This window comes from Symphodus melops (genome assembly GCF_947650265.1).
Source record: "Symphodus melops genome assembly, chromosome: 2".
NCBI lineage: Eukaryota > Metazoa > Chordata > Actinopteri > Labriformes > Labridae > Symphodus > Symphodus melops.
In genome coordinates, this window is record NC_136692.1 from 111,254 (window position 1) to 125,141 (window position 13,888).

A 13,888-nucleotide genomic window follows, 5' to 3' on the forward strand; every position below is an offset into this window, starting at 1 on the left:
GTCCACGTGTACACGAGCACGGTCTGCGTGAGATGTGGACCTCTATCTGACGCCATTGTAAACGGTGCAGCACAGGCGCGTTTTATCCTCGCAGTAACTGTGACAGCAGGAAGAGGTCATCGTCTCAGAATTAACAAACATTTTAGCAGGATGGACTCCACGAGTGGTTACCATGGTTACTTCTTCTCCACGAGTGGTTACCATGGTTACTTCTTTCTGCTTCATGGCGCATGTCGGGTACAGAACGATGTTACTAACGCAGACCAGCGAGGAGGCCGGGGGAGGCCTCATCTGGCTGCTGAGTTTGAGTGAAATCCGGTCTTCCAGAGACCAGGTCCAGGTCCAGACCGTCTGTGCTCATTGGAGGGGTTCTGCTTTGGTTGCTCGGCCGTGTTGGTCAGGATTTAAGTTTTTGCTGGATCGTCAGGACTAAAATGATTCTGCAGGTTTTTAAGCGTGAAGCGTTCCCTTCTCTTCATCGAGCTTCCTGTTCACCTTTCAGTGATGTCACTGTTGCACTTTATCCCAGAGGAGCCGCAGAGCGGCGTCGACTGTATCCACGCAATAAGACGTTCATTTAAATCCTCTTCAGACCATCACTCCGACTCTTCAAACACGTTTAATCTGACGACAATAATTCCACAAAGAGAAGAAGAATCAGGAAATAAAAGTTCACACAGCAGCCGTTTTCCTCCGACGCTCTTTCTCACGCTTCAACCTTTTATGAACGTTTTTTATTGCTGGAGAACTCTAAGCTAGTTCAGTGTTCTTCAGACTAGGGAGCCCGACCCTCAGGGGGTCTGCGAGGGACTCCATGTGGGTCAGGAGGAGTTCTAGGAGGTTCATGAAACCGCAAACAATAATCAACTCGTAAGCTAATTGTAGCTGTTAGCTTTCATTCGCTAAAGTTAGCTGTCACCAGTTTGCACATTTTTAAAACCTGCTAAAGTGAAACACGTAAAATATTGAAGCAGCGTTTTAAATCCCCACCCTGAGGTCAGAGGTCAGAGGAAACGCGCTGTGTGAATCAGTTCAAGAAAAGTAAATTAAGACTTAAAGGCAGGGTTGGTAATTTTCTAAAACTAGCATGATTTTGAAAGTAGCATCCTCTCCTTCTTTCTGCATCTCCTCCATCACATGTTAAAGTCCAGCTCAGTTTATCAGATGGCTGTTCATCATGATCCGGGTCTGCTGAAGATTTCTGCCTGTTAAAAGGAAGTTTGTTCTTCTATGACGGATTAAGCTGAGCTCTTGTAATATAGCCATCAGTAAGGTCCTTTACCTGCTTTATGTAAACATAACAATGAGCATGTTTACCTGCTCTTTTGTTAATGTTAACAGACAAACAGGAAGCTCCTTTACCTGCTGTTTATAAACCTGTTATGAATAACTATACAAATAAAGATTGATTAGTTTATAAAAAACAAACCGTCATCAGACATTGGTCGAAGTTTTTACGTGTTTACAAACTGAGACAGATGATGGATTTTCTTTGTTGCTTTTTCAGAGAACCTGAGTTATTAATTTCTGTCAGGACCTAAAGACAGTTTTAACCAACATCTTATAAAGTGAATCTGAAGGAAATGACCAACCCTGACTTTAAATATCCTGTAAAGCCGAGCAGAGAGCAGGCCCTTGTGTTGTTGATAAAACACCTCCCTGCACGCCGTTATAACGCAACATGAAGGCGGAGCTCTGAGTGAAAACTTCCTCCTGAAAATGTTTTGTGTTTAAAATGAGGCGACAGCGGCGCTCCGTGCCATCTTCACTGAATGTTTTCAAAGCGTCCTGATCGTGAACACGTTGAGACTAGTCAGGGCGGCCATGTTGGTTTTCTTAAGGGCTACATTAACTTATTATGCACCACTTCATGAAGCTCATGCCGTTAGCATTAGCTCAGCTGAGTTTGTTTTCAAGCTGCTTCTCGCTGTGTTTTATATTTAGGGTTACACTACAGCCACTTAGAGAATGTATGACGTGGACTTGCTGCTAACTTTAATTTGCACGCCTGCGGAAAGATTCGCCAACTGTACAAGATTGTGACTGATTCAAAGTCCTGTGTCACCGTTAGCACAGCGCCACCTTCAGATCAAACTGGTTCAGAAAGCTTTGAGTGTGCTTTCTATGCTGACGATACTCTGAGTTAAAAAATGATACGCAGCATCAATGACGGTATGTTTACCGTCCGTCGCCACTCTTTGCATGAGATGTTTGTACGACACGCACCTCGACTGAAAACAGCACAGCACTGTAATTACAACGTTAACGAACTTTCACCTCGGACTGAGAAACGTCTTTTGTAAATAAATCGCAACTAAAAAAAGGGACTCACGGATCAGAGCAGGCGAGCTGATTCGTTACACGCCATCATCATCTTTCTGTTTGTTAGCTGAGATTTATCCCATATAGAGACATGGAGTCTGTGAAGGAGAATATCTCCGACTTCAGGTTGGAGCTAAACGTTGTTGATTGATCAATCGTTCGTCAGATGTTCAAACAGATTCATGTTTCTGCAACGACGTTTCAGCCAAACATCCGTCGTTTCTTCTGGATCTAAATCAACTTTGTTCGATGAAAGGTTTTTATGGGGCGGAGTCATGGCGGTCTGATGAACAACCTTAGAGATGCTCCAAACAGAACTGGTTCCTACAGATGTTGCAGACGATGTTTAATATCAAAGGATTTAAAGAAACAAAAAATGTGTTTTAAATTATTTAAACGATAGATTTCATCAGAAGAACCGAAGCTTCAGATCGTCAAGTTTAGAGAGAGGATGGTTAAACGAGAGACAGCGTGCAGGAAGTGGCAACGTTTCGTACTTTAAAGCAAGAAATCCCCATTGGGTGAGGACGACTCTTTGTGTTGCCATGGTAACAAACATTTATTAACCATCTTCACTTCCACGTTACTGCAAAACATTTATACCTCATGAATCATACGACAATTACAGACGTGTAAAAACAGTGACATGTACGTAAGATGTTTCTGGAATAACAGGGTGATATTGTACAGTCGAGTTTGTTGAGAGAATTAAACTGGCGGAAACTCGCCACCACGTTAGCTTCGCCACCACGTTAGCTTCGCCACCACTTTAGCTTCGCCACCACTTTAGCTTCGCCACATTCACTGGTTTGTGACTCCCATCAGTTCACTGCTCGTTTGTTCTCAGAGGAAGTTCAGAGAATTTAAGGAAACGTTTTCATCCAGCGTTGTTCATTATCTCGTTGATGATTTTTGCTGTTAACAGGTGTTTAGCCTAGCTTAGCATAAAGAAGAAGAGGGAATCTGTTAGCTCAGCTCAAAACCTCACAAACAATGTTAACTAAAAAGATCCAGTCCGCCATTTTCAAATCCACAGCAGAGTTCAAAGAGTTTGACCATTTAAAAAAATCCGATACTTCAAGAAGTCGTGAAATAACGAGAATCCGATCAGAAAAGATCGTAAGATTACAACTTAATTCTTGTAATATTTCAAAGAGAGAAACATTATGAGCGTTGTGACGCTAAGCTGAGCTAAACACGTCGTGGACCTGAAAGTATTATCGACACAGTCACGTCTAAATAATTCACTTTAATTGCAATAACAGTTTGTGTTGTGGCGTTGAGGATTGGCGAGTCGGTGTGTGATGATCTGTGAGCGTTTTCTTTTATATCACTTTACGATTGTACAGTTCTGCTTGTATAATTTACAGGTGAAGCATGTATTTTAAACCTTTTGTAAATGATGACAGTGTAAATATTTACAGACGTGTAGAAAGTGGTTAATCTCTAATAGCATGATCATTAGCGGGGTTTAGGATGCGTGTTAAATCTACATGAAGGGAAACACTTGAAAATCACCTGATTATCAGACTGCGTGCTGTCTAAGGAAAAACTCTGCAATGCATTTTTTTGTGCCTTTTATATCAATGTATGTAATCTAGACAATCTTGAAAAGCTTGTGTACAACCAAAATGACATTAAAATGGTTTTGGGGGCAAATAAATCAGTTGATGTTGTGATTTTTTGCGGGAGAAGGACCGAACCCGAAGCCTCAGGCTTTCATTCATCAAGGTCGCCTGGTGAGAAGGTCGTACAGCTTCAGTTAGCCCGTCTCTGTTTGATACGACGGCTGAGAGAGAAGAAGAGGAACAGAGTGAACATCCCTACAGATATTATTCAGAACAGATTGAGACATAACATTCGCCTGTATTCGTTTCATATTTAACAGTTTAACCGGCTGCATGAAGTCAGACGGTCTTCGCAGCTTCGCAACATTTTAAAAATACAGAAATGTCTCCTCAAGGTTCATAAGTTCAAGATGTTCTTCTTCAAAATGTCTAACATCTGCTTATTGCTGCACACTGGCCTTCCACACAGAATCGCAGTAAAATCATTGGTCAGGAACAGCAGTCACTCACTAACATCTACAACACCAGAGTCCTGAGACCCAGATCTCCACTGAGCCTTCACACACCCTGCTGCCTTCAGGGCCCTCAGGTACAGGGCCCTCACTCTGCTGCCTTCAGGGCCCTCAGGTACAGCACCCTCACTACACTGTGCTGCCTTCAGGGCCCTCAGGTACAGCACCCTCACTACACTCTGCTGCCTTCAGGGCCCTCAGGTACAGCACCCTCACTACACTGTGCTGCCTTCAGGGCCCTCAGGTACAGCACCCTCACTACACTGTGCTGCCTTCAGGGCCCTCAGGTACAGCACCCTCACTACACTCTGCTGCCTTCAGGGCCCTCAGGTACAGCACCCTCACTACACTCTGCTGCCTTCAGGGCCCTCAGGTACAGCACCCTCACTACATTCTGCTGCCTTCAGGGCCCTCAGGTACAGCACCCTCACTCTGCTGCCTTCAGGGCCCTCAGGTACAGCACCCTCACTACACTCTGCTGCCTTCAGGGCCCTCAGGTACAGCACCCTCACTACACTCTGCTGCCTTCAGGGCCCTCAGGTACAGCACCCTCACTACACTCTGCTGCCTTCAGGGCCCTCAGGTACAGCACCCTCACTACACTGTGCTGCCTTCAGGGCCCTCAGGTACAGCACCCTCACTGTGCTGCCTTCAGGGCCCTCAGGTACAGCACCCTCACTGTGCTGCCTTCAGGGCCCTCAGGTACAGCACCCTCACTACACTGTGCTGCCTTCAGGGCCCTCAGGTACAGGGCGCTCCCACTGAGGACATAGAGGGCCAGCTTCCTCCCCACCTCCATCCGTCTGTTAAACAGCTGACAGGGACTGTGATCACCTTCTTTTACTACTTAATTTATCACTTAATTTACCACTACTTTTAATCTATTGTTGTTTTTAAGCTATTTATTAGGGACTTCATGATCAATCAGAATTTCTAATTTTTAACTTTTAAAAAGTGAATGTTGTGTGTTGTGTTCTGTACTGGCGCTTTCCCTGCAATGAAGTTCCTAACGGATAAATAAAGTTCATTTGATTGATTTGATTGATCTTTGGTATCGTGCAAACCTTGGTCAGCAGGGCGTTCTGTAACACAAGAGCAATGTTTGCATGAGGACACCAATATGGCCTTTGACCCTCAGTGACCCTCAGTGACCCTCAGTGACCCTCAGTGACCCTCTGTCATCTGAGACCTGAAACCTCAGCTAGTAGTTTGGATATTATTGGAATAATAGGTTCACTGTGACGAACAGGAAGTGAAACTTTAACTAACTAATTTGATTTATAGGTAAAAGTGAGACACATAAAAGGAGCTGCAGGCGTCCGCTGCAGGCGTCCGCTGCAGGCGTCCGCTGCAGGGGTCCGCTGCAGGCGTCCGCTGCAGGCGTCCGCTGCAGGCGTCCGCTGCAGGCGTCCGCTGCAGGCGTCCGCTGCAGGGGTCCGCTGCAGGCGTCCGCTGCAGGCGTCCGCTGCAGGCGTCCGCTGCAGGGGTCCGCTGCAGGCGTCCGCTGCAGGGGTCCGCTGCAGGCGTCCGCTGCAGGCGTCCGCTGCAGGCGTCCGCTGCAGGCGTCCGCTGCAGGCGTCCGCTGCAGGGGTCCGCTGCAGGCGTCCGCTGCAGGCGTCCGCTGCAGGCGTCCGCTGCAGGCGTCCGCTGCAGGCGTCCGCTGCAGGGGTCCGCTGCAGGCGTCCGCTGCAGGCGTCCGCTGCAGGGGTCCGCTGCAGGCGTCCGCTGCAGGCGTCCGCTGCAGGCGTCCGCTGCAGGCGTCCGCTGCAGGCGTCCGCTGCAGGGGTCCGCTGCAGGGGTCCGCTGCAGGCGTCCGCTGCAGGCGTCCGCTGCAGGCGTCCGCTGCAGGCGTCCGCTGAAGGCGTCCGCTGCAGGGGTCCGCTGCAGGGGTCCGCTGAAGGCGTCCGCTGCAGGGGTCCGCTGCAGGGGTCCGCTGCAGGCGTCCGCTGAAGGCGTCCGCTGCAGGGGTCCGCTGCAGGGGTCCGCTGCAGGCGTCCGCTGCAGGCGTCCGCTGCAGGCGTCCGCTGCAGGGGTCCGCTGCAGGCGTCCGCTGCAGGCGTCCGCTGCAGGCGTCCGCTGCAGGGGTCCGCTGCAGGCATCCGCTGCAGGCATCAGGCGTTTATGCTTGTGAAAGGAAGTTTAACCTGAAATCAATGAACATTTTAACTCTGATTTTAAAGCAGGAAGAGTCAGAAGGGGATGACATGGATAGATAGATAGATACTTTATTGATCCCGAGGGAAATTCAACATGCGAGAAAGAGGCCACTGAACTCTGATTTAAACTGAGCTGAAACATTTTACTTTTCTTTTAGTTGTTTTTACTGTTACAGGTTTGCTGAGAATTTCTAGAGAATAAGTAAATATGAATATTTTTGAATTTCCCTCAGTATGTTTGGTAATTCTGTAAGCTGTTAATTTGCACTGAGCTATGTGTTGATGCATTTCGATTTGCTTAACAACCTTTTTCTAACCAGCTCCTTCATGCTTTCTTGTTTTTAATTTATTCTGTAAAACTAACAGCTTTGTTGTATTTTTTTTTTCAGGAGCTGTCACCCACAGAACCGAGCATCCCATCACCGTCCTCCCCAGACTATCGGACGAAGGGCCAGGGAGACGAGAAGGAGCATTTCCACATCCTCCCTCAGCTCCAAGCCAAGAGGGCCGACTTCCTCACCGTCATGCTAACCGGTACCTTACCTCAGCGTCGGAGCTTCGCCACACCAAATGAAGAAGTCCCAGAGCCTGTAGGGCCAAGAGATGATGATGTCACCAAGAGTGAGTCAAACAGTGAGGCCAGTCAGAAGAGCACTGAGCGCAGCCAAGACGCTGCACCTTCAACCCTCATGGCCGAGGACCAGAGGGGTCAGAAGGAGCACGCTTCAGCTGCTGACGCAGACCCTGACCTGGAGGACGCTTCAAAAACCCTTGTCCTGTTCTCTCCAGGAGACACTCGTAAGTCTCCCTCTGGTGCTGATCTGGAGGGTGAGCTGGCTACACCGTGTGCCCTCTCATCACGTAACCTCCTGGTCGGGGAGGGGCTTCAGCCAGAGTCTTCAGAGACTGGACGTTTGTCCCCCGCTCTCAGGTCGGACCTCAGGCCTTCCACTCCAATCGCTCCTGCTTCTCCGCCCTTCACAAAGGTAGAGCGCACATTCATCCATATTGCAGAGACATCACATCTTAATGTCATGTCTTCCAACGGTCACCCTGCCCGAGAGAGTGACCGGGAAGTTCTGGCCGTCATGAAGGCATCAGCCATAGAGGACAACAACCATGAACAAGGAAAAGAACCAACAACAGAAAATTCTCCAGAGGAGTCCATGCCAGACCAAGGTACAACTTCTGATAAGCATCCCAAAACTGAAAATGGTCCGTCACCTGTGCTGGCCAAGTCTTTAGAGCCTGTTCCAGAACCCCTGTCTCCTGTTCTCGAAGTTAAAGATCTTTCTCTGGATCTTAAGAAACACTTACCATCTCATGAAGAAGACGCAAAGTTCCAGACAACCACATCTGAACTACAGGCTGCAATTAAACCCAAAATCAAAAGCAGAATCCCAATCCTCATCTCTGAAGAAGACTCCGGCTCTGAGCAGTCCTCCTCCCTCTCAGCTCGGGCTCGGCTACAGCAGCGGGCCAGGCAACTCGACTTGGCCCGCATGTTGGTCCAGAAGCAGCAGGGTCGCTGGATGAGGAGGAGGATGCTGTCTGGGACGTCCTCGTCGTTATCCTCTGGGGATGAAGAGCGCAGGAGGGCTTCTGAAACTCTGTCTACCACTGGCTCAGAGGAGGACACGCATACCTCAGACGAGTCTAGGAGGAGCTCTCGTCTCAAGCCGACTAAAGAGCAATGCTCCAAGGAGTGCAGGAGCAGGATACCCAGGCCTGTCACCCCCATAAAGAGGCCTTCAGTAGGGCTTGCTGCTGCTTCTCCCTCTCCTCTCTCCCTGCCAGAGTCCAGCGCTACCAAAGGACCGTCATCCTTCGCTAATGGGTATGATTCCCTTCCTTCTTTTGTAGTGACAAGTTCACGTCTCATTCAGCCAGCATTGTGTGCAAACACAACACCAGCAACAGTCACAGCGCTCCTGGATAAAATCATGGCCAGTAAAGGTCACACTTTGTCCACAGCAGGCCAACAAAATGAAGTTCTCACCTTTGAATGACTAAAACTAGTTTTACACAGAAACTGTGAGTTCTTTGAACTTGTGAACATCCTCAGTGTCAGGTATTGCTTCAGGAGTATCGTGATGCTAAAGTTAGAAGAAGTTGAAGGCAACATTTTTCTGTTCTGAAGAAGTTGTAAAATATTTTTGTTGAAATGATGTTTATAACCTTTTGTTTTCTCTCCTGTCCACAGAAATCAGAAAAGTACTCTCAGCACTCAAAGAAAATCCAAACCCGCTGTCCCAAGGTCCTCCTCCTCATGCCCTCGTCCTTCTGCTGCTCCCGCTCCATCAGGTAGTCCTCGAATGCCCCTGAGAGTCCTGTTTGGGACCCGTCGCAGCCTTAGCTCCACCCACTGCAGGACAGATAGCCCCTCCCCTCAGAGGGTATGTCCGTCCAGGCAACCCCTTTCTGTTCGAGCCCCAACCGTCCCTGTGCTACCGCCCAGGACAACGACAAACATGCGGCGCAGCGCCTCGCAGGAATCCACAGCCCAGACCCCCTCCGGCATCACGCCCACCAGGACCCGGCCCAAAGCAGCTACTACTAAGGGGAAGCCAAATACCAGGGAGAAGTCTGTGCCCGCTAGATAATACAAAGAGACTCAAAGCTGAGTTATGTGTATAATCCCTGGACGCACTCCGCCTGAAACATTTCCACCATCTTAGACCTCCTTTAGTTTATTTAATGTTTATGGATTTCTTTCCAAGGACAGCTAACTCTCTTCATGGGCTTCCAGTAATCCTGACTGACGCTCGTACAGAAGCTGCCGTGGTGCTACGGATGTGTGCTGCGCTCACCTCAGGACTGCTTTCCACGTGGCGTTTTTTTCTGGCAGAGAGTTTGGATGCAGCACTCGTGCACTGAAAAATAAAAAACATGTCAGTTTGATTCCTACGAAAAGTCTTGATCAGTATCGTGACAAAAAGTTAAAAGTCGTAGATCCCGCTCGCAGTCGGAGGACGAAGGATGTTGGTGTGTGACACAGTCGGAGAAAACCTACCCAACATATCCCAAGATTCACTGCATGCCGATTCTAACAAAATGGCCGACCTATATGTGGCCGAGGCTTTTACTTTTGCACTTCGAAATACTAACGATAGAAATGCTAAAACTGAGAAGGCAGCAGGAGCGATGTTTAGCAACACGACAAACAGGAAGTCGTCTAAAGTCTGCTGACTTCAGGTGGTGTCCAGGCAGACACGCCACCTCTCAGTCTCACATTTCGTACAGATCAGGCTTCTGATTGGTTAGATGAAGCCTTTAAGGATGGACGCCCAGTTTTCATTTCCTGATATCCAATGTGTGAAACTCGTCGCTAACTAGCTAACAGGCTGCTAACCAGCTTACAGTCTGCTAACTAGCTAATAGACTGCCAACCAGCTAACAGGCTGCTAACTAGCTAACAGGCTGTTAACCAGATAACAGGCTGCTAACAAGCTAACAGGCTACTAACAAGCTGCTATCTAACTAAAGGAATGCTAACTAGCTAACAGGCTGCTAACCAGCTAACAGGCTGCTAACTAGTTAACATTATTTACAGTCACTGTCTTTGTTGCTTTGTCATTCGACAGTGAAAATCAGGAGGAGCCTCTAGGCGGGTAATGGTCACCCGAGGCGCTGAAGTGTGCGCTGTCGAACCCCTGTGCCAAGGCGTGGTTTGGTCACATGACTAGTCACTAACCTGGTTGTGTCGGCTCGTAGGGAGAGCTAACAGAGCCTGAGTACTAGAGACTCTGATGTTAGCGGTGTGACACGCACACTGAAGGATCGTGGAGGGGAGGAGCTAACATTACTCAAACAGGTGAAACCATCAGAGGGGACTTCGGTCAACAAAAATGAATTTTTAATGTTTTATTGAGTCAACTTGAAACCATAAAACCAGGAAGTGGAACAGGAACGTGCTCGACGAATCAAATCCCAAACAATCCATGAACCAATGACACGACCCGATTGCACTTCCTGTTATTGACCACTAGATGTCGTACTCACGGCTGTCAGGAGCAATTCTGGGCGCTAGTTAGCCTAGCGGTTATGTTGCAGAGGCCATAGTCCTCGTCACAGCGGACATGGGTTCGAATCCGACCTCGCGTTGGACTCTCTGGGGCAGAACGCAAAGACGACTCTTTCTAACAAGATGGCGAGAGCTTTTCCTCCACACGCTTGCTTGCTGGTTCAAACTCTCCGTCCTCATTGGCTGGAAATAGACACGCCCAGAAAAAAATCGCTGAGTGGGCTCAGGCCTCTCACAGTCCTCCCAGCTCTTCTTCTCTGGTACGGACGGCGCTCTGCTTGGTTCACATTGCATGGTGAAGTACGTAAATCACAAACATGACAAAGGGAACATCTGTAAGCTTCCCTTTCCCCTCCTTGGGATACGAATGCCAAAAAGACATGATGGCGTGCTGCCTGAATATGCTCCTATGATAGAATTGTTGCTGAACGCTGTAAGCTGTGCGCTCGCCTCGTCCTCATGGCGTGATTGTGGGCATGCTTTAATCTTTCCGCTCTGTACAGAATCATTTACCATAAAGTCATCTTTATTTTTATCTCGCCAAGCACTTTGAACATTTCCCGTCTTTAACCTTCTGTTCCGATGTGTTGGCGCTACGCCTGTTTTTTAACGCATGAGAAAAACAGGGTTAACCACGAGAGGGCGCTCTACCTGCTGACGATGCAGTGGCGTGCTGGTTGTGTTTGTTGGGGGTGGACGGCGGTGAAGTAAAGTCCTGGTCATGTTGAAGCTGTCCTGTCATTATTTTCTGAATTTGAATAAAAACAAATCCCCACATTGACACATGTACACACTTAAAGGTCGTCTTTATTCACAACGCCATGTTTGTTTATGAGGTCATCACATCGTTTGTTGACCAAACGAGTAAAAAAAATACGTAAATGTAGAAGTTGTTGTCCAGAGATCGCCATCAGAGCGACTAGAACCAGCGACCTTCCAGTTCCCAACCCGACAGACTGATTGGGAGGAAGACGTAAATAAAAATAAACCAAACACTGACGTGAAGCGTTCCAGGTGAGGAGGTTTAAAGTCCTCAGAGCTCAAAGGTCAAAGGTCAAAGGTCTTCTCTGATGGATGACGGTAAAGTTTCTGAAAAGACAGCGATGTTTCATGACGCTGTTTATCAAGTTTTATTTGAAGGTTGTTAAAGCGTGACGGGAACATCCAGAGAATGACAGAGAGGACGAGCCAATCAGGAGACGAGTTCACATCAGAACGACCTGCTCACACGTGAAGATGATTTCAAGTCAGGATGTGACGTCACACCAGAGGACACGAAATGTACTGACTTCCTGCAGTTACAAAAATAAAAGAACTAAAACAGACTTTAAGAACAGCTGCTTCATGTACACAACGTGAGAGAGCCGGTTGAACCCTGAAACTCCGTTACTATGGTAACTGAGTCTGAGCCTCACCTGGTCAGGAGCAGGTTTAGCTCTGAGTCCGTTACTATGGTAACTGAGTCTGAGCCTCACCTGGTCAGGAGCAGTGTAGAAATTAACTCTTTAGAGGAACAGGTGTGTTAGAGGAACAGGTGTGTTAGAGGAACAGGTGTGTTAGAGGAACAGGTGTGTTAGAGGAGGAGCTCCTTTACAAACACTCAGTCTGGATTCAGATCCCACCATGAGCCCAGTTTGGTTTTAAAGTCACTTTTCTTCTTCTTGTCTCCTGTTGCCATGGTGACACATTAATGTTGTTTTCTCACCTGAAGATAGATCAGCTAGCTCTGATGAATTTAATAAAACATAAACTTTATAAATGTTTCTCATAGTCTTTAGTATTGTCGCTCTTGATGTTATGATGGTTGTAGGACCTCTGACCGGCCACCAGGTGGCGGTGATGTCCCGGAAACATCCTCCGACGCGCGGTGATGACGCAGTTGACAGATGGCGGTGCAGGTAGAGTTGCGTAGTCTGGATAGTTTCCCCTCTCACCTGAGTCCTCTGGATGTCCTCATGCTTAAATGTCACCTGGACTCGGTGTTCCAGAGCAGCACCGACCCGCCGACCGGCCTCTTCACCCCGCAGCGGCTTCCGGCCATCTTAGTGCGCGTGCACCCGACCACAGAGGAGGAGACCTGCAGAGGAGCTGATCCTCCCACGTCAGAGACCAGGACCCGGGGGGTCCCCCTGTTTACCAGCCGCCTCTTCCTGCAGCGGTTCGGCAGCACCGGGACGGTCCGACCTCTGGAGCCGGTCCGCCTGGACAGAGTGGTGCTGGGAGCCCGGAGCAGGAGCACCCTCCGCCGGGCAGCAGCTGAACACTTCACCGCAAGGCTGCTGGAGCTCTGCAGCCCGGGACAGGTGCTGCTGGCCCGGCAGGGAGACCCGCTACTGCTGGGGGAGGATCACCTGGGACAGGTGAGACCGGGGCGGGGGGGGGGGACAGGGGACAGGGGACAGGGGACAGGGGACATAGACCCAAGCAGACAGAGCAGCAACATGGTTTGTTTTGTTTTTGCCTAAATTAAGTTTAATTGAGATTTTACAAAAACCTCAAAAGTAGAAAAATAAGAAATAAATGTGAAGAGTGAAAAGTTTTCTACAACAAGATTTAATATTCTTTAGTTTCCCTTTAAACACAGTTCGATTATCTGCTCCTTAAAGTCTAAATACATGTAGAAAGATATATAAATACATTTATATTTATTTATATATATATATAAATATATATAAATACATTTATATTTATTTATATATATAAATACATTTATATATATAAATATATATAAATACATTTATATTTATTTATATATATAAATACATTTATATATATAAATATATATAAATACATTTATATTTATTTATATATATAAATATATATAAATACATTTATATATATAAATACATTTATATTTATTTATATATATAAATATATATAAATACATTTATATATATAAATACATTTATATATATAAATACATTTATATTTATATATATTTATATTTATATATATAAAATGTATTTATATATATAAATATAAATGTATTTATATTTATTTATATATATAAATAAATATAAATGTATTTATATTTATTTATATATATAAATGTATTTATATATATAAATAAATATAAATGTATTTATATTTATTTATATATATAAATAAATATAAATACATTTATATTTATTTATATATATAAATAAATATAAATGTATTTATATATATAAATATAAATGTATTTATATATATAAATAAATATAAATGTATTTATATTTATTTATATATATAAATAAATATAAATACATTTATATTTATTTATATAAAATGTATATAAAGGTGAAGTTGTGAACGTCTGTATTAAAT

General features: G+C 46.3%; 2 protein-coding genes across 3 annotated transcripts in view; both read left to right on the forward strand.

Moving 5' to 3' along the window:
* ttbk1a (tau tubulin kinase 1a) overlaps positions 1-11,363 on the forward strand; it is a 29,305-nt gene extending 17,942 nt beyond the window's left edge. Inside the window, exons 9-11 of one of the 2 annotated variants that reach the window (XM_079336990.1) lie at positions 6,948-8,395; positions 8,762-10,015; positions 10,084-11,363. In XM_079336990.1, coding sequence (XP_079193116.1) covers positions 6,948-8,395; positions 8,762-9,161 — 1,848 coding nt within the window. In that variant the 3' untranslated portion in view covers positions 9,162-10,015; positions 10,084-11,363. Of the gene's footprint in view, positions 1-6,947; positions 8,396-8,761; positions 10,016-10,064 lie in introns of both variants that reach the window. The other variant, XM_079336989.1, reaches the window with a different exon arrangement.
* A 967-nt stretch (positions 11,364-12,330) lies between these two features.
* The window catches only part of pex6 (peroxisomal biogenesis factor 6), a 13,496-nt gene continuing 11,938 nt past the window's right edge, over positions 12,331-13,888 (forward strand). The window contains exon 1 of the mRNA XM_079336988.1: positions 12,331-12,942. Within this exon, the coding sequence (XP_079193114.1) occupies positions 12,469-12,942 (474 nt within the window). The 5' untranslated portion in view covers positions 12,331-12,468. The remainder of the gene's footprint in view (positions 12,943-13,888) is intronic.